This window comes from Triticum aestivum, chromosome 1D (genome assembly GCF_018294505.1).
Source record: "Triticum aestivum cultivar Chinese Spring chromosome 1D, IWGSC CS RefSeq v2.1, whole genome shotgun sequence".
Classification (NCBI taxonomy): domain Eukaryota; kingdom Viridiplantae; phylum Streptophyta; class Magnoliopsida; order Poales; family Poaceae; genus Triticum; species Triticum aestivum.
In genome coordinates, this window is record NC_057796.1 from 31,236,714 (window position 1) to 31,261,240 (window position 24,527).

The 24,527-nt window shown below is 44.1% G+C and overlaps 1 protein-coding gene and 1 long non-coding RNA gene across 3 annotated transcripts; both read right to left on the reverse strand.

Moving 5' to 3' along the window:
• Positions 1–4,108: 4,108 nt before the first annotated feature.
• On the reverse strand, positions 4,109–8,002 carry LOC123180095 (uncharacterized). Of its 2 annotated transcripts, XR_006490720.1 has the most exons (3): positions 5,694–8,002; positions 4,711–5,558; positions 4,109–4,626 (listed from the first exon to the last, which is right to left on the reverse strand). It is a non-coding gene; the product is annotated as an uncharacterized lncRNA (long non-coding RNA). The 2 variants fall into 2 exon arrangements; XR_006490719.1 differs by having other exon boundaries at positions 4,711–8,002.
• Positions 8,003–12,517: 4,515 nt separating this feature from the next.
• LOC123180096 (uncharacterized) lies at positions 12,518–24,039 on the reverse strand. Its single transcript, XM_044592055.1, has 3 exons — positions 23,345–24,039; positions 23,019–23,242; positions 12,518–13,382 (listed from the first exon to the last, which is right to left on the reverse strand). Exons 1-3 carry the CDS (start codon positions 23,964–23,966, stop codon positions 12,759–12,761), a joined length of 1,470 nt encoding a protein of 489 aa, XP_044447990.1. The 5' UTR covers positions 23,967–24,039; the 3' UTR covers positions 12,518–12,758.
• Between the last annotated feature and the right edge of the window lie 488 nt (positions 24,040–24,527).

Here is a 24,527-nt window from a genome sequence, read left to right on the forward strand (position 1 = left end):
TAGGGTTCTTTCAGCGTGCACAGCTTCAAAGAGCACAACACTTTTTTGACATTGCCAAGAACCCTTACACGAAGCCTAAGATCTCTTTCGATAGATTTTGGAGTCACCAGCAGTGAAGCTACTACTCATGCATCCTATACAATCAAGAGCGGATCTTTCCACACATGCGTCTGGATTGTGAAGCTATAGCTGGGCTGCCATGTCTTGAAGATGCCCTTGACTACTTCAGGGATGCGGGTCTTCTGCCTTTCGTAACTGATAAGGAGCACTGGAATGAAGAGCTTCTGCTGCAGTTCTATGCCACACTTTATATTCGAGGGTACAACAAGGATCCGAAGACATGGATCCTTGAGTGGATGTCAGGTGATGTGCATCACGAAGCCAAAGCTCAAGACATCATTGAGCTTACTTCCCTGCCCACTCCAGGTGAGTTGTACGAACCTGGTTGTCAGCTTCATAGAGATGAACTGTAGAGTATCTTTCAGAGGCTTGAGCCAAATATGAGCCAGATGCTTAGCATGATGAAGCCATTGCCTCTTGATGCTGAATACCCCAAGGAGTTCTTCGTGAGGACCTCGAGTACTTGCCACGCACAGTATACCATATCATGAGGCGTACTCTATGGCCAATCAAGGGACATTCTTCTGAAGCTAAACTAGAAGGAGCCATGAAGACTTTGGTATTTTATATCATCAATGGCATCAGATTCAACACCCAGGATTTCTTCATCAGGCAACTAGCTACTTCTGGGATTGATCTGTTTGGCTTGAAGTTCTATGCTCCATGGGTGATGCGCCTCATTAAGCTTCACTCCACCATTGACTATCAACCCTCAGCACGCGACCACCTTGTTTTTCTGCCTGAGGTTGATCTGTCTATTGAAGCCATCTACTCTGAGACTGCCAAGGAGCCTCTACATCTTCATAATGTTGAACATCAAAGCTTCACGCAACCCATTGAAGGCATTCTTGTTCCCAATGCTGCGACTCCTGCATATCCTCTGGCTGGCAACATGAGAGTGCCATATCGAGCGAACACTGAAGCCACTGCCAGTACAATTGCCCAAAGGCCTCGGACGCGTTCTCATGTACTCAATGATCAAGAAATTCTAGTGGAATTACATCAGAAGCAGGATAAGCATCATGACTGGCTAAAGCGTCAGATGCAGAGTCTCTTGGTGGATGTCAATCGCATTCGCAACTTGGCCACCAAGAACTCATTCGTTGCGCATGAAGCCTGTAGGCGGTCCTGGAAGAGCCTCACAATGCTCTGTCCTGAAGACGATCTTCACGAATATGGCTTCACAGAGCACTTTAAGTTTGACTCCAGTCCTCCTCAGAATGTAAGTTGGCGTCGCACTACCTCCATTGAAGACTCTGAACGTTCGTCTTCGGCTGTAACTGTTGTTGCGAGAGTCGTCGATGACGAAGATGATGCCACTTCACCAACATTGACTGCACTGCGCCACGACTCTACATCGGGCCCGACTGCACCACCAAACTCCAACGCCGACCCGGCTCCATCATCTACTCCTTCTGGGAACGAGTAGATGCTCTATGTCTTCAAACCTTTTTGGTCATTACTGACAAAAGGGAGAGAAGCATATGAGTTGATAGTCTTCAAACGGGTCCTTATGGGTGGTTGCATTATTTTTGCTAAGTCGTTACAACTCTCGTCTTTTGAACAATTTGGTTTCTGGGTTGTAACACTTAAACTCAATGGTCGTCTGCTACGTTACTTTTGCTGCCACTTTGTGATGCGATGATAAATTCTGCATGAAGCCATCCGCAGACGTCCATTTCTCATTATGCATGTCATTATCTTTGTTATCTCTGTATATGCATGATGAATTGTCTTCATACGTTGAAGAGGATCTCGACAAAGCAAAACCTGCCATGTGCATTTGCATTCAAAAGCAAACTACTTATATGCACATCTTCAGGGGAGCCTTTTTCTACTTATAAAGACAATGCCTTAATCCTAAACTTTCACATACTTTTATCCCCATTGAAAACTTCAACCAGTTTGTCATCAATCACCAAAAAGGGGGAGAGTGTAAGTGCATCTAGTGCCACCCCTAGTTGGTTTTGGAGTATTGACGACAAACTTGGTTAAGGGACTAATGTGTTTGTGAGAATTGCAGGATAACACAGGTAGTAGTCCCTTATTGATTCGGTTTACCTACCAGAGATGACCCCTAAAAATGTGTGAAGACATTGAAGACAATGGTGGTCTGTGAAGATATTCACAGTGAAGATTATGACATGAGAAGACAATCACACGAAGACTATGGACTGTGAAGACATAGTTGTTTCGTAGTTCCCTTTTCTTCTTTGTTGAGTCATAGGAACCACCGTACTGTTAAGTGGGGTCCAAGTGAACAAAGTCAGAGTGACTGAAGTGATGCTCAACCGAATCCTATGTCTTTGAGCGAAGACAATGAGAGCAAATCTTATCCAGAGCTGGATGAGTCAGCTTTACTTGTAGCCCAAGTCAAGCTGCCGCGTGTGTTTGAAATTTGACCGTTGGACACGTGTCAGTTCCTTAGTGACCCAGGGTCATTTCAGACAAATCAGGTCGGGTTGCCTCCTGGCTATAAATAGCCCACCCCCTACACCATAAATTGGTGGCTGCTCAGAGTTAGTGCACGGCTTTTGTCGTTTGAGAGCAACCCACCTCCGAAGCATTTGAGAGAAAGATCCTTGCGAGGACAAAGCCCAAAACACCCAAAGCCAAAGAGTGTGAGGCATCACTGAAGTCTTTCTGTCTGCGTGATCTGAAGACTTATTACACTTGAGGACTGTGAATCCTCCAGTCGGTTAGGCGTCGCGTTCTGAGCATCCAAGAGTCATTATGGATCGCCGGTGAACGAAGTCTGTGAAGGTTTGGAAGTCTACCTTGAAGACTTACCAGAGTGATTGGGCGAGGACTGGGTGTCCTTAGCTCAAGGGGAATAAGGTGAAGACACGGTCTTCTGAGTTAAATCTCAGCCTTCCTAACCAGACCTACAGTTGTCACAGCAACTGAAACTGGTCTACCAAATCCCTGTCTTCACCAAGCAACTGGTTCTATCCTTCCTTTCACTTTACATACAGTTTGTCTTCGTGAAGTCATTGCCTGATTGCATGATCTGATTGTCTTCACTGATTGAAGACGAGTTACTGTTTGGCTTTATACCTTCTTCCATCCTGATCCATACTACCTAACTGTTGATAGTCTTCGTGCTTTCACTTCACTAGATGACCCGTCGCGCCAAATGGCGCAGAGACCCGTTTAAAACCATGTCCTCGTTGAAAATATTTGCATTTTTTAATAACTTTGTGTTTGAGCATATGTTAAGAACCTGGCCTTTTGTATAAAAGTGTAATTGATTGTACAGAGCTAAGCTCTCGTAAAAAAGCAAGATCGCAACAACAGAGTACAACTGTATTGTGTGCAACGACATCCAAAATTAGTTAGCTAATAAATGGTTTGAAAGAAACCAAACATTTCAGAGTGTGTATCCCACATCTCACTCTCCTAGAAAATGAGCTCACAGAAAAAACAAGCGGCCATCAACTCAGCGAAAATACAATTGATTTGATTCAACAACGGTAAGAGAAAATCAAAACTGGCAAAGAAACAAAACATTTAAATTAGTATTTTTAACCATACAGGAGAGTTGCATGTAACTTTATACAAGAAGAAAAGGGCCAAAACCACAGAGTAGAATGACTAAAAGTAGTAAATACATATGTTTTATTGCGTATGATTATTGTATAATTTTAAAATAATTATTAAATATGAATTACATAATAGATTGAAATTCTTATGCATGTTGAGCTGTAATTTTTTCTGTATGGCTGTATGTTGAGGTGGACCTTTTTCCATCCATGTTATTTGATGAGGTGACATACTTACATGTTAAAAAAATTAGATTAATGAAGGCTAGCTATTAAAAAAAATAGGTTAGAACCCACGATAAATGACTTACTCACATACAGGACCCTGGTGGGCACTTTCAAACTTATAAAACCTGCTTGACACACCCATAATACTCTTAGGACCGATGGTGTACACTTCATCCAACTGAATGTAGTTTGACTACAGACTTTTTAGGCTTGATGGATGCAATGTAAAGTACTTGGATTTCAGCTCAATTCCAGCAGTAGGTTAACGCACCAGTAATAGCCTTTTTGGGCAAATGTTACTTTAGACAACATGTAGTACGAAATAATAACTCTAAGAGGTAAGCTTGCTTCTGGATGTTAGCTCATGTATAAACAATGGATGAAAGTAGAATCACAGTTCATCATAGATGGGAGGAGCATTTGTTTGAGCAGGTCCGTCCTGCACTTTCTCCAAGATGTCTTCAGCTGATACTGAGCCTGATCTCATAGCATCAGCCAGCTTCCTTTGCAGTATCAACAGGCCAATACGTCTTGAGACAATGTACAGAACCACCAAGGAGAACACGAGGAACCCAATGGTCGGGATGATCCTGGAACAGATGATAGCTAGAAACTGGACGACCCAGACAGTATTGTTGTTACACAAGCAGAAACTTGTCTTGCAGATGGAAACCAAATGCTTATCGCAACAGGAGTAGGCATACAAGTTAAACCCATTTGTTCCACTTTTGCTCGACTGAAAGACAAGAACGACCACATCATAAATGATTGGTACTAATAAGGCTGGTTTTGAACTCTACAAGAGATTCCTGCTACATACCCATCAAGAACATCTTGTCGTTGCATCGTGGTGAGCAAACCATGGGTGCGCATCATCAAAGAGCGGTGCCCTTGATATTCACCTTCAGCCTTTCGGAGAACACTTGTTGATTCATCTGCATAAAAAGAAATTAAGATTAGCAAGCAGCTTGGCCTTGATAGGTCTGGAAATGCGTTCGTACCACAGACAAAGAGTATGTAGTTCTTATTCATATGGAAAACTTGAAGCACATGAGGCTCTGCAGCGGATTTCATCCCAGCCTTTCTCCTAGAGCATTTAGCAGGTTCGTTTTCATTGTAAACATAAATTATAGAATGAAATAACAAATATAGCCGGCGATTCTTAATTAGTGCAATGCGATTTCATTTGGTCATATGAAAGAGTTATATCACCACAATGATTTCTAATTTCGTGACCACATTTCATAGTTCAAGGGAAGTTATCTTTTTCCCTGTTCTCTCCATATCAGTGGTGAACATCACCATGCCTGTCACCCATTGGGACATAACCCTCCATCACTGCACACATCCCCAGTGAGTACCACACTGTCTGCATATAGAAAGGAGGTGAGACCATGATTGATAAACTATGCGTGAGAAATCTATATTTGCCTTCCAGTTTATAGAAGAATAAGAAAGAGAACTTAGACAGACTTTTAAGCAATGCTCATTTAACCTGTGAAGGACAAAAATATTCCACCATCTCTGAATGATGAACTAAACTAAATAAGAGATATATACGGTAAATTCACTCAAAGTAGAAAAGGGATCTTCACATAAGCTTCTTGCTGAGGACATTTCTTGACTGGAAGGTCACACTTGAACCCATTACACTTATAAAACCCAGCCCTGTTGGCATTTCAATTGCAAATTAATCATCAATAATGCAAAATAATTTATGACCAAAAAATGATTTGGAGAAAAATATTAATAATGCAAATAAATACACACACGTAGAAAGATGCATCGCAATAGTCGTATTACCTGAATTTCTAACCTGACCAGCAAAATCAGATCTTTAACCATAGTTGGTGCTTAACCTTCTTGCTGCTGCTAATGATTTTGGCCATGAAGGCATCGGAGTAAGGGGAGGAAGAACGGACGGCGCCTGCCGGAAGTTGCCGATTGGTGTTGACGGCCTGGCAAAGCCATCTCCCTCCTCCATGATAGGTGGCAGTCGGCGGAGAGGTATAAATATGACCAGATGTAAAAACAAGCTCGAGCAAACTAACATGGACCAGAAAACTGACAAAAGCAGAATATAATATAATTATATTGCAGAGTGTACTAACATAATTATATTCCTGATTAAACTCAATAGCACAAGAATTTAGACGGTTAGAATGTAGTGCACATATATATCTCAGTAGCGCAAAAACTATTTAGCCAACTTCACTAATAATGTACTCCCTCCGTCCCAAAATAAGTGTCTCAACTTTGTACTAAGCTTGAGACACTTATTTTGGGACGGAGGGAATAGAAATTAACTTCAGTATACTAACATAATTATTTTGGATATAAGCAATCAACCACGAATAAAACATGAGATATCCGACCATTTTAAGAAAAGAAAAAGGGGCCCAATAGCAAGATAGCACAACATCGAGTTGTATTGACCAGTGCCTTTTAAAGAAAGGCTTTAAGATCAGAAGTTGTGTAGTTGATCAACTTGGAAATATAAAAGCCTTTCCATCAAATCATTACAGCACCTCCGGCACAAGTTAATGGGAGTTTTATACCAAGGCAATTCAGTTCAGTTACCAAATAATGAACATATATACTTCTCCACATTTAGTTTTGTATGTAATAAGAAAGCCAGTCGCACATGATTTTTTTTTTTGTCACAGAAACCTGGCCTGAATACATCTGAATGATATAATCAATTTGTCGAAATGCTTGGCAGACACATGAAAAACACACGAGTAAAGAAAAATATATGATCGGTATCTGTATTTGATCCACCTGGGTACATGTACATCCTAAAAGCAACAAACAAGCTGCCATGCTACCTGATGTGCAGCTTATCACGTGATACACAGAACTTCACAAATCATCAGGACATCATGTATTAGAATGCATGAGCAAGCAGACAAACAGGCTGACCACAATATAAAGCCGGTGACTGTACTGATCCTCACCACTACATCATTGTAATTTGTTCAAACCAGCACCTAAATTCCACAGACTGCCTCACTATATGCAGTAATGCAGGTGGGAAAAAGGGCATAAACCAGAAAGCGACTGAACAAGCGATAACAAGATTGGCATACCTAGTTTGGACCTTGTATGCAGAGCCGGGGAAATGAGAAAGTTGGAGGCAGTGTTATTGTGGAAATCGGCATACACCTGAAAAGTAGTTATCCAACTAATTAGATAAAAGACCTTGATTTGAGAATGCCTGCACCCAAACCTTTCATTAACAATCGTTTTGTTGTTGGTCTTATGAACCCAAAGTACGTTTTCCCTTTTACTTTTGTTTTTTCATGCAAATGTGTAACAGAGAGAGGGTCTGAAAAGAGAGATGGTTCAGAAGAAAGAGAGGGGACGGAGGGGAAAGGGTTCGTCCAGTACGGAGGGGCTCTGTACTGGCTGGGCTGCTCCGGGACCTCGCGGTGCACGTTGCCGCCGGCGTGCTCCGAGGCATACCTCCTGTGCGCCGGGCGCGCGCGTTCCGAGCCGTCGGGCACGCCATCCTGAAATGCCTGCGGGCAGGCCGCGCCCATCTTACCGGACTTGGCGCACCGTGCGTGTTGCCGTTGCCGCCGACGCCATCTGCTCGTGGTCGGCTGTCCGCGCTTCCGCCCACATGCTGCTATGCGGAACAAGGTGGATGCAGAGGCAGCGGCGGCGCTCACGGCGCAGCGGCGGCGAGCCGATCCGCCTCCCTGGCTGGCATCCGCGCCTCTCCTCCTTCTCCGGCCGGCGAATGCCCGGTTGAGCTCCTCCTCCCGCGGCTTCCTCGCGAGCTGGGTGGATAAGGACCTCGGGAGGCGGTGGATCTCATCGACGGCAGAGCTCCTGGGGCCGCGCGGGGGGAGGGGCGGAAGGGAGGAGTGAGGAGGAGACCTGTGGGTTGGGGGCACCCACACCGCACGCTCCTGCCGCCGTAGACGAGACGCGGCATGGCGCAGGAGTCAGGCAGAGCACGACGCAGGAGTCAGCCGCACAACTCTCTCCAACACCAGAGGCGAACGCAAACGACGACGCGGCGACCCCGACGAGACGCGCATCCAGTGCAACCGACGAGCGGGACCACGAGCAGCGTCGGCCCACCCGTCATCGCGGCAGGCCAAAGAGGTTTGCAGAAACCGGGTGCACACGCACCGGCCGACCCCTCCGCAACTGCTCCCCACGACGCGGGCAGCGTGCCAGGAACGTCCCGCCAAGAGCGGTTGACCAGATAAACCGGTAACCTGAGTCCGCGCGCACACAAAAATGCAACAGCCAGTTCACTGACACGCGGGACCAAGAAGAAGATAGGCCCACCTACAGCGTCACCGGCCAGCGAAGCAGAGGGGCGAGCAGGAAACGTAAATCGCGCGCAGCGCTCAGGACGCACGCACGCGGCGCGGCAGGAGAGGCCGCCCGGGCACCCGAAAAAGGCTCACCCAGCCAATCGCGGTTGAGAGACCGAGCGCACAGGTCATGGTCTGTCATGAACTCACCGCGCGGTCAAAACAAAAACTAACGAAGATCCAACGTCAACCAACGCAAATGGAAGCAGTTTGACCAACATCGAACGGCCCAAATTGAAGCAAAACGAGGGACAACCGAGGAGACGAGTTGGCTAGCCTCATTATATATGTTAAAATTGCTTACTCAATTATGGCTTATCTAGTGTAGTCTACCTTCCGCTGCATATCAATAAGTTCATTGCTACTGTTTGTCTTTAAAGCCCCATGTTTTGAAGACTTTTATAAAAATCGCCTATTCACCCCCTTAGTCGATAACTAGCACTTTTAGCAAATACTTGAAATCACTAGTTGAGGAGTACTCGTTGCAAAGATCACTCCAACTCCCCAGGCTGCGACAAGTGGCGCACATGCAACGCACCACTTGTCACAACCTGGGAGTTTTCCCTTTATTTGTAGTTTCGTTTATTCAAAACGTTTTATCTCTCAAACCGTGAATCCAAATCTCGAACCGCTTTCACCGTTGGATTCCTCGCGTTGAGATTTTCAAAACTAGATCCCATGTTGATAGGTTTTGATGAACTTTTTTTCACGAAAAAACCGAACCAGGAGCAAGGGTTTTTTCCCTTTCTGAAAGAGGCACACCCGTGCCTCTCGCGAAATCACAACTGTGCCTCTCGCGGAAGCAAAACCGTGACTCTCGCGGAAGGAAAAAAAACGCGTTTTTTTTCGTTTACGAGGAGGCACGGCGTGACTCTCGCGGAAGCAAAACCGTGCCTCTCGCGGAAGCAAAACCATGACTCTCGCGGAAGCAAAACTGTGACTCTCGCGAAAGGAAAAAAAAATAGAAAACTCGTTTATTTCCGTTTCGGAGAGGCACGGCCGTGTCTCGCGAAAGCACAACCATGCCTCTCGCGGAAGCAAAACCATGTGTCTCGTGAAAGGAAAAAAACATAAAATGTGTTTTTTTCGTTTCCGAGAGGCACGGCCGTGACTCTCGCTAAAGCACAACCGTGCCTCTCGCGGAAGCAAAACCGTGACTCTTGCGAAAAAAATAGAAAACACGTTCTTTTCCGTTTCCGAGAGGCATGGCTGTGACTCTCGTGAAAGCAAAACCGTGACTCTCGAAAAAAAAGAAAAAAGAAAAAACGCGTTTATTTTTCGTTTCCGCGAGGCACGGCCGTGACTCTCGCGAAAGCAAAACCGTGCCTCTCGCGGAAGCAAACCCGTGACTCTCGCGAAATAAAAAAATAAGAAAACGCGTTTTTTCATACAATTTTTTTCCAATTTTTTTTTATCGAAAAGCTAAGGAAGACCGGTGGAAAACTAAAACATCGAAAAAACCATTTAAAAAGCCAAAAACGCGTGCGGAAAAATAAAAAAATAAAATCTGAAGGGAGCGCCCAGAGCGCGACACGTGGCGAATGGCTGAGAGCGCGCCAAGTAACACTGATTGTAGCTAGGCTCCCGAAGGAGCGCTCGTTAACTTTTTTTTAGACAATCTCACGAAGCTTTTATTAAGTCATCACAATGTATACAGGGACGGATAGAAGATCTCCGTGATGACCTAACCAGACATGGCGGCCAAGCCTTAGAGAAAGTGCATGCTTCACTAAATTGTGAGCCTCTCGCAAGTACTTCGGTAGAAAAGGGTCTGGGCCACTTGGGCCATGAAACCCAAATCCAGGTAAGCACGGGCACAACCGAATATTTGAGAATAAAGAATCGCCCTTTGGTACACCCCGGCGGTAATGGACTGGCATGTCTTTATCGATTTTGGGAAAGATCTAAATAGGTTCTCGCTGGTGTTCTTTTTTTTTGCGAATAAAGCACTTCCATTACTTAAGCAGGAACATTACAATCCTGCTCACACAGCAGGTTAAGCTCATCCTGCTCATCAGGTACGCATCTTAACCAAACAACAGTTCTAGTAGCTGCTTTGTCGCCTCCACCATCACTGCTATAGGTGATCTATTGGCCTCCTGGTCTCTGATCATACATGCCGCCGTCTCGCTATCCGTCTCAACGATGAGTTGGTCCTTACTCCATTCAAGGGCAAGGGTCACACCTTCCAAACAAGCTGCTACTTCAGCATCTAGAGCACTTGAAACGACATGAAGCAAAGATGACTGCCATGATCCATCACCTCCTGTACCATCTTCTTCCTTCCATGATCCATCCACATTGAGTTTCACGTATCCGGCCGGAGGTTTACACCAGTACTCCGGAGGTCTTGTACAGGTCGCCGACGCAGCATGTGTGCGTGCATGACTCATGTGCCGGTTGTATGAGACAACTTCCTTCCCTTTTGCTATGTCAGCAGTGGGGTGCTGCTGTATGTGGAGCAATGTGTCGATGTAGCCACATAGGAATCTCCTAGACGCTTCGACAGGAGGCGTTGGCTTCTCATGATATACTCCCTCCGTCCGAAAATACTTGTCATCAAAATGGACAAAAAGAGATGTATCTAAAACTAAAATACATCTAGATACATCCCCTTTTATTCATTTTAATGACAACCATTTCCAGACGAAGGGAGTACTTCATTTCACACGTACCAATTCCTCTAGAGTGTCATTATAACTGGTAGGCGCTGATCATCATTGCAATTATCCAGCAAGTGAATGATCCATTCAGGTCCTGTATTGGAGATGGATTCCAATTTAGGCATACTCCACACGCTCTCCATCGCCATCCATAAGCTTCGCGCCAGTGGGCATCTGCATAAGGCATGGAAGGTATCCTCGCGTTCCATCCCACACAGAGCACACATATAAGAGATCTGGAGCTTTCTTTTGAGTTTATTTGCAAGAGTGGTCTCGCTGGTGTTTTTCCTTGTGTTTTCTCTGCTGGCTTCTTCTTCTTTCGTTTTTTCTCTTCTTTTTTTTTTATTTTCATCAAATTCCAAAACCATTTTAAAATTCACAAAGATTTCTTTAACTTCATGATGTTTTTAAAATCCATAAGCATTTTTAAACTTTATGAAATTTTTAAAATTTTAAAAACATTTTTTTAAGTACATTAACATTTTAAATTTTGCAAAAAAACTCAAATTTGTAACTTATTAAAAACTTTATGAACTTTTACAAATGCCAGCGAGCGACCGCACGTAGCCTTGCACGAAGGTTTTGGGGACTATCCCTGTAGGCATGCAGTGATCAATGGTGATCCTCCTACTCATATTTTGTCGGACATCTTGTACTACATAACTGTGCTTGTTAAGGAGGGGAACGTTGCGAGCCAACCTATGGTTGAATGGTTAGAGGGACAGTGGTATCCCCAACCCATCAGGGCTCAGGTCTTGATGCTCGATGACTTCGTAAATCTCATAATGATATGCCGACTCAGTCTCTCAGAGGTGCTCATAGGGGTAGGATGTGCGTGTGTACGTTCATAGGGGTGAGCGCTTGCATCTGTACTATGTTAAAGAAAAGAGGGGAATGTTTGGAACATTCGGGGGAGGGGGGGGATATGAACTTGTTTTTCTTAAAGAAAGTAGTAATTTCAAAAAAGGTCGAAAAAACATGAAATTTCTTGGCAACAAACTTGACTTATTGTCCTACTCATAAAAAATTGGAGGCGAAGTGACTTTTGTGGTATTGTCAAGGACAGTCAAAATCAACACTATATTAGTTGTACTATTCGTTCTACATTGTCAGGGACAAAAAAAATTATGCTCAGATTTTTTACAGCGGTTTTTTGTTGTCAGATTCTTTTTGTGAGGGACAAAAAAAATTTATGCTCAGATTTTTTTTTACTTTTTTTCCTGAATTGCTAAAAAAATCCCTAAAAATATTTATAGGGTTCATCTACCTCCAGGTTTATAGGGATTTTTCCTGCTTGTTAACCAATATAAAGCGCCAAAAGGCATTACAGACAAGAAATGGGCCCTCTTATCTGGTGATGTTTTGCTAAGAGGAGATGGCATTTGCAAACATTTTGATGGCAGTTTTAGTTAGTCGGAGGGTGGCAGATCGACATTTTCATGGATGAATGTTCAAAAATGTTCCCTCCTAGAAAATGTATGCTGTTCTGAAGAAACTGTCATCCCTGGGGCAACAAAAAATGCAAGCAAAACCGTTCAAAATGCAAATTGTTACTCCCTCCGTTCTGATTTACTCGTCGTGGTTTGTTCAAAAACCACGACAAGTAAATCGAAACGGAGGGAGTAGGTCATAAACTTATGTCGATATAATTATTTTCCCTGTGCAAGGACTGAACCAAAAGACTAGTTGACCGAGACAGCACGGCCGTAACTCATTATACAAGCATATATAAGCTTGTTTAACAGACTAGAACAGCCATCGAATCTGACTTGTCTACAGTACCACCGCATAACACATGCTATGAACCATACATACATGCATTAGATAAATAACTACTGTGCTTCCGACAACTAGAGCCAAACCAAAGCCATTCATATGCTAGGACACGGCATGTCACGGTAATGTGGCCAGTACGGGAGAAGAGACCAGGCGACAGTGACTTCCATCTTACAAGAGAAAACTTCAAGTTTAGCATAGCTTCTGGAGGATGTCTTAGCTGCGAGTACTCCAGAATCCCGTCGGACAGATCGATCCACCAGGTGACGCGCCATGACAGAGACTCTCAGCTGCCCGTCGTCTTCAACAGACACAACACTTCGTGAGAGCTGTATCGAGCCATCAGCTGCAACAGGCAATTTGTCGTCTCCGAAATCAAGCAACTCGATTTTCTCCTCGTCTATGCTGGCGGTAGTGGCTGTAAATACACCTCTGAAACCTTGTGGCCACTCCCCGCCAACCACTTTCACACTGATGGTGGCCTCCACGGAGTGAACCATGTCACCCAATGTCAACTCCATTGTGCTCAGCCTGCTAGCCCTGACGCGATTGAACACATAGGATTTCATTGAGCCGGAAATATAATAAGGATCGACGTGATAGCTTAACTCTTTATCCTCAGATTCAGTGGCGCCCTTCACTTTCAATGCAACCTCAAACCACACAGGATCCACCACCACAATAGCACGGCTAGGACCTGTCAGTGTCAGATACGGATTCTGCATGCAGACATTATTTAGTAAGTAATGTATCGTTTATCTCAAATAGGACTGCAGCATATATGACCAATATATGTTGAAAATAAGAGAGAATGTGCATTCATCGACAAACAATCATAAATAAAATGAAACCTAAGCATAATAGCTTAAATTAAATATCTGTCGATAGCAAGCACAGAAGAAAGGTAAACTCGTGACATGCAAAATTAAGATGTAATTTAGAGCCAGTAGATTTGAGTCGAGATAGGTAAGAAAGCATTTCAAGTCTTCAAAGCTGAAGCAAGTTAACAAACATATGTAAACTGAACCCAAAGGCATTGAGCATCATCACAATGAAAACATAACTTGCAAAAACATGTGTAGTCTGCAAACAACATACAAAAAAGGGGGCATATTATTAGGATGTTCATATACTACTAAAAACAGATATCTCAAAGGTTAATTTGTCAACAGATCACAACAGTGTTCAGCATTTTCAAGCAGAAATTTACAAGAGAACACGATAAAGTAACAGGTACAAACAAAATAAAAGAATGGTCTCACACAGACCAGGGGACGCTATGGATTCGAGAATCTACCTATGCCTTGTGGGAGCACAACTAAAGAGGTCCAATGTATTCTCAAAGGGAACAGACAAGAGTAGGCTAAATGTTGTAGGCGCTCTTCCATAGAATTCTCCCACCCCCTCCCTTCCCATCCAGCTCTCTCAAATGGGATGCGATCACACGGCTTAATATAATTATAATTGTCCCAGGCGCTCGCTGCCGCCGTCCCCATCAAACACCCAGGCAATGGAAGGCCTTTGTCGAGTGCATAAGAGAGGCAGGAAAAACAATTCGCCAGAGAAAAAGAAGGGAGGAGCCAAGAAAAAGGAATAATAGAATGCCACTCCCACGAACCAACCCTCCCAAAGCAGGAAGGAGGCAGATCTATGGCTTAGAAAGGAAACCGTCGGAGAAAAAAAAAATTGGAGCACCAAATCCGGTGAGGATAACTGAGAAATGAAACAGGGATTTATTGATGCCTGAGGAAAAGAGAAAGGCACCAAAAAGAGGACGTCGCTGAACAAGGATCTAGCAGACGGTGAGACACCATGGATAAAGAAGGTGTGAATCCTGCATAGGCTCCATCGTCAATGACACACCCACCAAACCAAACAACTTGCCATCAACATGGACAGGCGGCAACTGGGAAGTAGATGGGAGGGTGAAGCCAGGGCCAGACTCTGCAGAGGAGGAGATCCGCCAGGGAGCCATCCTCAACTGCTTGCATGAGCTCCAGCCGCCAGGTATACAGCAAGGAAGAGGAGAAGACTGTCAGGCTACAGACATGCTCTGTCTTCAGTTAACAAGCTAGCGGATGGGTTCAGTTAAGGGACGGACAGGATGAGCGTCAGTTAAGTCAGATCCAACGGTTCGCAGATCTCACCGTTGCCTGTAGCGTTTCACGGGTTGCCATTACCGTTGTCGTCCTTGTACTCGGCTATATAACAGCCTGCGCAGAGCGCGTGTATGCCATTCATTCATCTGAGAATTATCTCCAGAAACCCTAAACATATACTCCGCATATACTCTCTGATCCCGATCTAGGAACTACGAACCCTAGCACGAATTCCTCCTCTCGATCCCCTCATAGCAGTACTGGGGCGTGACAATTGGTATCATGAGCCAGCACTTTCCTCGGCGGCGTGATCGTATGGGGCGGCTCTGAATTTTTTTACCCTCCCTTCCCTCCCTCTGTTTCGGCGGCGGTGTTGGTGGCGCAGGCGGCGGTGTTGGGGTGTGGCGGCGGAGATCGGCAGCGTTGGTGGCGGTAGACTTCATTCGGCAGCAGCTCGTGGTCGAGCTCTGGTTACCAGAGCTCCTTGCTTGGAGTAAAATCCCAGGTGCTACGGCGGGTGATGCTGCACTCCGGGGGCATCATCATCTAGGCAGCGGCAGGTATCGTGTCTCTCTGTTCGGGTTACCGCATCGGAGGCAGTAATATTCCTCTCAGAGCTCACGGTGCGCCATGGGGCGAACTAAGGCAACGTTGGATGAAGCAGAGGTGGCAGATCTGTTAGCCATGAAGGCCGATTTTGCAGTTCATAAGGGTGAAACAGAGGAAATCAAAGAGGATGTTGATTTGCTTCGCAAAGAGGTACAACTAGTCCATACCAAGTAGGATAACATGAACAAGATTATTGAAACTGTCCAAACTGCTGGGATGGCCCTCAATCAGCAGCTCTCAACTATCACTGCTGGGGAGTGGTAGTGAGAGACGAGGACGGGCAAATTATCACTGCAAGAGCAGGGAGGCAGGAGCGTGTGGTGGATGCATTTGGGGCAGAAATGTGCGCCATGGCTGCAGCGGTCGCCACAGTTACTGAATTGGGGGCCATCAGAGTGGCTTTTGAAACTGACTCGCAACTGCTAGCGGATGCCCTTGACCTACGGAAAGTGGATTCTTCCCCATATGCGGTGGCCATCAAAGATATCAAATTCCAACTCAAAATGTGGTTCTCTAAGCAGGAGGTGCTGGTGTGCCGTCGCGAGGCTAATTCTGTAGCGAATGCTCTAGCTAAAATTGGGCGGCTAAGCCCATCAAATAACTCTTGTATGTGTTGGGACTCAAATTCTGTAGTGGCTGTTTGTGCTTCAGGTGATATGCCTGAGCACCGTTGATTTATAAAGCTTTGCTTTACCCTAAAAAAATACCATCACTGATGTGCTTAAAACACTGGGAACAAACAGCACAGTCACCGCAGGGCAAAATCCTCAGACTGATGAGGGAAGAAGGGAACAGTTGCAAGCAACAGAGCAAGGACAGCCAAGCACTGATCCTGTTCCTGAAACTGGGGATGCAACGGTCAGACCTTTAACTGAAGAACTTCGAAAGAGGTTATCTATAGAACAAAAGAAAACAAGGCAATACACCTTATTGAATGCTCACAGACTACCTCCTATTCAAACAGGAAAGAGATCAGCACCTCCAGGTTTTGTCAGAACTAATTTCCAGGACATTACTTCTGAAGCTGCTTCACCAACAGCACAAATGAAAACAGCTAGAACTAATTTTGCTCCTCAATCTAGTGCTCAGGATGTATCTGGTCTGTGGGATGAGTATTATAAAACATATGAGAAAGAAATGAGAACTCAATTCTTGAAAAACATTACTAAGGGCCCCAGAATGGAGTTTCATAAATTTGATGGTGAGAACCCAGGGGGTTGGATTAGGCAGTGTGAGAAGTACTTTCAAATGGCTGGAGCTCCTAGTGATTATAAGGTGCCTCTAGCTCAATTGTATATGACTGGCAGAGCTGATATCTGGTTAAGGAGATCTGGAATAGTTAAGAAACAATTATCTTGGCCTCTGTTCTGTGAAGAGATTTTGCACAGGTTTTCTCCTACTAGTTCCTATGATCTCACTGAGAGATTTAATTCTCTTAAGCAGAACAACAACAGTGTCAATGAGTACACTGATCTGTTTGAAGATCTCATGGCTGAGATGCAACAAGAAAACCCTACGTTGTCAGAACAGTGGTTCATTAAGTGCTATGTTAATGGTCTGCGGCCTCACATTAAATTTCAGCTCAGACCTTTGAGACCCCCAACCCTGACTGAAGCTTACTGGTTAGCAATAGATATGGAGCAATCTTGGCCTGCCAAAAAGAATTGGAAATCTCAAAACGAGGGAGGAAAATCTCTTATAATGCATTCAAGTCAGTAGTATTTGACAGCAAAACTACTGAGTACAAAAACACTAATGCTACACAAAAACCAAGAGAACCAGGCAAGTGTTGGAGATGTGGTGATGCTTGGTTTCATGGCCACAAATGCAAACAAGCTCCAGTAATTAACATGCTAACTGGAGAGGAGCCAACTGACCAAACAGAGGAACTTGACACTGTTTCTGAAGAGGAATTGGAAGATAAACCACCAGAGCAAGAGAAGTGCATGAAAATCTCCTCCCAAGCCATGGAGTCTGACAGCGTTAATGCTATTTGCATCCTGATTTCTGTTGGTGGGAAACAAGCAGTGGCATTGGTGGACTCTGGGAGTAACTCCACTTTTATGAATTTATCTTTTGCTCTCAAAACTTCTTGCACAATATTGAAAGATAAATCAAGATGTGTGTCAGTTGCTGGTGGGGGAAAGCTGTGGTCAGGAGCTTATATACCAGAAACTACTTTCACTGCAGCAAAACAGCAGTTTCAGCAAACTTTTAGAATTCTGGAGATACCAGGTCATGATGTGGTGTTGTGTTGTGACTGGTTAGCAAAGCACAGTCCAACTGCATTTGATCACATCCAAAGAACTATCACTGTCAGGACAGGAGAAAATACTTTTGTTCAAATTCCTGCTTGTGACACTATTGAAAATGCAACTGAAGTAGATGAGAGGGAAATGTGCAAATTAATACAAAAAGGTGCAACAGGGTTTTGCCCTTTATCTGATAAACTCTCATGTGGAAAAGAAAATTCCAACTCCCACACCTCTTCCAGTTCCCAGGGAAACAAATGATTAGGCAGTAGCTACATCTTCCAATTATAAACATTTGGTATTACCAGATATGCCTTTTCAGATCAGGGAAGTACTACACAAATTTCAGTCTCTCTTTGATGAACCTGAAGGCCTTCCTCCTAAAAGGGAATTTGACCATGAAATTCCCTTACAACCTGGTGCTGTTCCTCCTTACTCTAGGCCATACAGAATTCCACATAGACAGAGAAATGAGATGGAACATCAGGTGCAAAAACTGTTGAGATCTAGAGTTATTAGACCTAGCCAGAGTCCATATGCTGCTCCTGCAATTCTTGTTAGCAAAAAGGACAATTCTTGGAGGCTGTGTCAAGATTTCAGAAAATTAAATGCTCTCACTGTAAAAAACAAGTTTCCTATTCCTGTGATAGATGATCTGTTGGATGAATTATGTGGAGCAAAGTATTTCACCAAATTAGACCTCAGATCAGGATATCATCAGATAAGAATGAGTGAAAAGGATATTCAGAAAACTGCCTTTATCACTCACTTTGGTCATTATGAATTGGTGATGCCCTTTGGGTTGGCAAATGCTCGTGGCACTAACAAGCATTCTAGCTCCTTATCTTAGGAAGTTTGTGCTGGTATTTTTTGATGACATCCTTATCTTTAGTGAAACATTAGAAGAACATGCGTCACATGTGGAAACAATACTAGCAGTATTGCACAAGGAACAACTGTCAGTTAAACTGACTAAATGCTTGTTAGCAGTCCCTCAAGTTGAGTATTTGGGACATGTAATTTCTGGAGAGGGAGTTTCTACTGATCCAGCTAAGATCAATGCTGTTACTGATTGGCCTACTCCTAGTAATGTGACTCAGTTGAGAGGTTTCCTAGGTTTGTGTGGGTATTACAGAAAATTTGTAAAAGATTTTGGAGTTATTGCAAGGCCTTTGCATGAAGTGCTCAAGAAAGACAATTTTCAGTGGTCTGCCTTGCAACAATCTGCTTTCCAAGCTCTCTAGACAGCTCTAGTCACTGCTCCAGTTCTTGCTCTGCCTGATTTTTCTCTTCCATTTGAATTAGAAACTGATGCATCTGGAAGTGGGTTGGGAGCAGTAATTATGCAAAAAGGCAGAGCTATTGCATATTACAGTTCAACTCTATGCCCCAAAAATGTTGCTATGTCCACTTATGAAAAAGAAGCTCTAGCTATCGTTGAAGCTTTAAAAAGGTGGAGGCATTATTTTGTGGGCCAAAAGTTAATAATCAAGACAGATCACCAGAGTTTAAAATTTATGACTGATCAGCAACTTCACACAGGTATGCAACATAAGCTGATGTTGAAGTTATTGGAATTTGACTTTCAGCTGCAATACAAAAAGGGAAAGGAAAATGTAGTAGCAGATGCTCTCTCTCGAAAATATTCCCTAAATGCAATATCTCTGGTTACTCCCAAATGGACAGCAGAAGTGGAAAAATCCTATGAGCAGGATCCCAAATGCAAAGTTTTGTTGGAAAAATTACTGCTAGCTCCTGATTTTTCAGATCAGCATGATGTGTTAAAAGGAGGGATTATAAGACACAAAGGCAGAATATATATTGGTAATGATCCAGAACTGAAGTACAAATTGTTCACAGCTCTGCACTCCTCGGCTCTGGGTGGTCATTCAGGCAGGAAAGTATCTTATGAGAATCAAGAAAATATTTTACTGGCCTGGGTTAAAAGCTGATATGGACAAATGGATAACTGAATGTCCAGTGTGCCAAAAGAACAAAGGGGAAACTTGTACCTATCCAGGCCTGCTTGACCCTCTTCACATTCCGGACATGGCCTGGACACACTTGAGCATGGACTCCATAGAAGGTTTGCCCAAATAACATGGGAAGGAAGTTATATTGGTAGTGGTGGACAGGCTTACTAAGTTTGCTCATTTCATTCCATTGGCACACCCTTTTACTGTTGCTACTGTGGCACAAGCTTTCATTGACACTGATAAAACTACATGGCCCTCCAATTGCTATTGTGTCTAACAGGTACAAAATATTCACTAGCCAACTCTGGAAGGATATTTTTCAGTGCTATGAAGGTGGAGTTGCGCTACAGCTCAGCATACCATCCATAATCTGATGGTCAAACCGAACGTGTCAACCAATGTATTGAGAACTACCTCAGATGTTTATCTGCAAATCATCCCAAACAGTGGGTCACTCACTTACCTATGGCTGAATACTGGTACAACAGTTCCTTTCACTCTTCTCTGAACAAAACACCATTTGAAGCACTTTATGGATATCCACCTCCTCAAATCAGCGAGTACATTATTCATGATAACACAGCAAGGGAGTCCTTGACTGACAGACAAGAACTGCTGTCGACCTTAAAAGCAAATCTTCACAAGGCACAGCACAGCAACGCATGAAGAAATTTGCTGACAGGAAGAGAGTGGAAAGATCCTTTCAAGTAGGTGACATGGGGTACTTAAAGATGCAACCGCACAGGCTTAATCATGCGTTAAGTCAGCAGTTCACAGATCTCACCGATGCCTGTAGCGTTTCACGGGTTGCCGTTACCGTTGTCGTCCTTGTACTCGGCTATATAACAGCCTGCGCAGAGCGCGTGTATGCCATTCATTCATCTGAGAATTATCTCCAGAAACCCTAAACATATATCTTATAGTACTAACAGCATATTCTCCACATATACTCTCTGATCCCGATCTAGGAACTACAAACCCTAGCACGAATTCCTCCTCTCGATCCCCTCATAGCAGTACTGGGGCGTGACAAAGACTAACTGGCATATCTGGTTTATTAGAAAGATTACAACACCTAATGTCATAGTAGGGGCATACAGGCCTCCATCCCTCTTCTTTCCACTGCTGGAACCACCGGAGATGGGAGAGAGAGTGAGGCCAGAGGAGGAGGTGAGGTAGGAAGAGCTTCAGGAGAGGGAAGACCACATGGGTAAACAGCTACTTAGGGAAGAAGTCTCAACTGGTTGACACTGTCTGATGGTGCTTATTTGAGTAGTCTAATCTCTTGTTTCAATCGCATGGCAACTTTTCTCTAGAGAATAAAATCCAGTTGTTTCTTCAGCTGTGTAATAACTCGGATACAAGAGAATATGCCGAGTTCGATTTCATTGCAGGTGGAGAACTTGAGAAGCAGGGTGTGTGGACAATCCATGGTTGGATTGAATGGAAGTTGCCATGGCCATGATCGATCTTGAATTGGCTTCTACTTCCGTCTTAATGCATGTGCCGCTGAGTAAGATTTTATCCATTGCTTATGTCCCCTTATTTATCTTGTATGCTCGAGATATTCATCCAGAAAATTAGTTGCAGGCCGAGTTCGGCTATTGTACATCTGTTATTAAAGTTAATGTAAGTTCTTCGGGCCAGGGTTCTTTGCATTGCCTCACTCTTCTATTGATTGCTAAACCTACAGCATTTGTACTTAATTAGGCTCTTGCTGAAGACAGTGATAGTGACCACGTGTCGATTACTACAACGTGTGTGCACCATCCAAGTGCCAATCACATGCATGTATGTTCAGATGGTTCTATGCTTAATCTCTCGCTGATGGACACGAATGCCAGTCATTGTGGCAATATAGCTAAGATAACCAATTTGCCAAAAAAAAATGATGGCCACAATGAACAGAGGCTGACCAGATCATCAGACTTTAACCGTAGACTGCTAAGCCAGTGTGTGTATAATCATGTTCTTTTACAAAGCTGGAGCATCATCCTTTTTAGAATTTTTGCACAAACTCTGTTTTAGTCAAACCGTGACCAATTAATTAAATTTATGTGTCATACTATCTAGTCATGTATATTCTTGATTTGTTCTCCAATTAAGTATATCACTTCTTTTATGACTTCTAGTCTATGTTTGCATTGATGAACATGATATATTATTTCTTTTCTTCAGAAAAAATTGCAGTAGCTGGCAAAACTCTCATATGTTCTACTCCCTCCGTTCCTAAATATAGGACCTTTTAGAGATTCCACTATGACTACATACGGATGTATATAGACATATTTTAGAGTGTAGATTCACTCATTTTGCTCCGTATGTAGTCCATAGCGGAATCTCTCAAAGGTCATTGTGTGTGCGATTTGGAAAATCTATTCACTTGGCCGGGATATAGCTGTTCTGCTAGTATGTACTCCATACTCTTAAAGAAGTTATATACTACTATACATTTTCTGAAGTGTACATACTCCATATTAGATACTCTATAAATACAATATACCGTATACTGCATACTCTTAAAAAAGTTATATACTACTATACATTTTCTGAAGTGTACATACTCCATATTAGATACTATAAATACAATATACCATATACTGCATACTCTTAAAAAAGTTATATACTACTATACATTTTCCTAAGTGTGCATGCTCCATATTAGATACTCTAAATACAATATACCGCATACTGCATACTCTTAAAAAGGTTTCTATTCATATTACAGAGTGCATACTCCTGAAAATGTGACTACACTTCAGTGTCGGCTAGTCTATTGAGTTGCAACTTCAGTGTCGACTAGTGTCGATTAGTCACGCTTAGTCTATGAGTCTCAACCTCGGAACGACTCATCGACTCGTAAACCTTGTTCTTACTACATGCTCCATACTATTTTCCCTTCAAAAAACAGTGTACTCCGACCAGAGATTTTTGTTCCATCTTATGGAATAATAAACATGGTGGTATTAATGTCCTTATCCGATCAAGAACTTTGTTCCATGTGGCGAATAACTAAAGAGGTGTTTGAACTAACATCACTTGCTGGATTACTTAATTAATAAAATTAATTAGCGCAATGTCTAATGGATTCTGAAGCATCCATTAACCCGATCAGGCTGGTGGCACAGGAAGGTTAAATAACGATGGATGCCTAGGGAGTAACTACACGGGGGAGTATGCAGAAGTCTTCATATACATGTGCGAATGCCAATACCAAGTATACACGTGTTTCATCTTCGTAAAACCTACAAAAAAGTAAATTATTTTCTCCTTCCACTTTAGTTTCTAAATCTGTAATTTGATCATATATTTACTAATATCATCGCATTGTATAACACAGCTGAAAAGATCAGACCAAATAGTGTCCATGGAGGCATATGCATAGGCACCAAACAATTGTCAGCGGCAGGAATACGAACCTCCTTGTGGATCTTTTGGCAGTTATCCCTTTCGCGCTCGAAGATAATATTGCGATTATGATCCAAACAGTCTCGCGCAGCAACGACGCCAAACACTTCCAGCGGCCAGTGCACTCCATCTTGTAGTCCTGCAACTTTGACTGAAAAGACCTGCAGAGTTCTTATGGGGTGGGCTGTGCCACCAGACGACTTCTTGTCCGTGTAAAGCATGGATGGGATACGCGCTGCATATTATCAATGTCAAATTGTCAATCAATCAAGATGCTTACAGCTAGCAGTAATAATAAGCAGCAATGGAGAGGGGAAGAGGCGATTTGGCAGCTTACTGTTGTCCTCGAATTTACCGAAGGATTTGGGATAAAGGTATTCCCAGAACTCGCGGAACTCCTTGGCCTCGAAGGCACGCCAGTCGGAGGTATCCTCGTCGGGATCCATGTCCCTGAGCCTCAGGGCCTCCATGTCTTCCGCAATCCACCTCTTGCGGCACTTGACGGCCTCGGGGTCTCCCGTGGCGATCCACTTGTTGAGGGCGCTGGACTCCTCCGGCCGGTCCTCGTTCCTGCGCGCCTCCTCCGCCTTGGCTCTGTACACGGCCGCCGCCGCGACGTCCTCCTCTGTCATCGTCTTGACCGGCTCCTTGATGACGATCCCCTTCATCCGCGCCAGAATCTTGGCCATGGCTGCTTCCATAATCTCCCTTGTCCTCGCCAGATCTTCAGATTCCGCTGGGCTGCTCCCCACCTCGCTGACGCTCATCTCCACCGGAACCGCCGCCGCCTTCTTTGAGCTCTTTCCCGTCTCCGTCTTCCGTTTCTTCATTTTGCGGCCGGGGCCTCCTCTCTTCATCCTCTCCCGCGCCTCATCAACCTTCCTCATCGCCTCCCTCCTCTGCATCAACATATAATTAATGTAGGAGTCCACTTCCGCCTCCGCCTCCGCCTTCGCCATCGCCGCTCTGCTTATGCGAAGAAACCCTAGACTTGCTCTGTCTGGGTGGAGGATTGGGGATTCGTACTATTGAGAGGTTAGGCTAGGCAGTACAAACATCTAGAGTGTTCGGTTGGGCTTCTCCGCTTTGGATTTGGGTGCGATGGCCCAAGTGGCCCAACCGTCACCTTCTGTGTGGCCTAGAGTAGGAGCATTTTCGCTCCCGTTGCTACGAAAAAAAGGAGCATTCTGGCTCCAAAAAATATAAGCAACATTTCCCTCATGTTAGGGTTCTGTTTCTCCCAGAGGGGATTGTGCCGACGTCTAAAGTTGGTTGTCCCTGCCGCCGTTCTACCTTTGCCCTGGTTGTGCGTCGTTGCGGTCTCTGTATCGCGCGGTCCTGGGATAGGACGCGGGAGACAACGGATTAGGGTTTCTTCCGCCATCCTGATTCGATCTCAGCCGGGATAGAAATCTCTGATGGCTTCTGACGAGGCTTCGAGAAGTTTTTGCAAGAACTAGGGCTGCGGGTAGAAGCCCAGGATGACGTCATGTTCGACGAGAAGGAAGTGCCAGCGGAGG

Coding starts and splice junctions, on each gene's coding strand:
- LOC123180096 (XM_044592055.1), bottom strand. CDS start 23,966: ATGGCGAAGGCGGAGGCGGAGGCGGAAGTGGACTCCTACATTAATTAT. Junction 23,243..23,344: donor CGGTAAATTCGAGGACAACA/GTAAGCTGCCAA, acceptor GATAATATGCAG/CGCGTATCCCATCCATGCTT. Junction 13,383..23,018: donor GCCAAAAGATCCACAAGGAG/GTTCGTATTCCT, acceptor GTCTGCATGCAG/AATCCGTATCTGACACTGAC.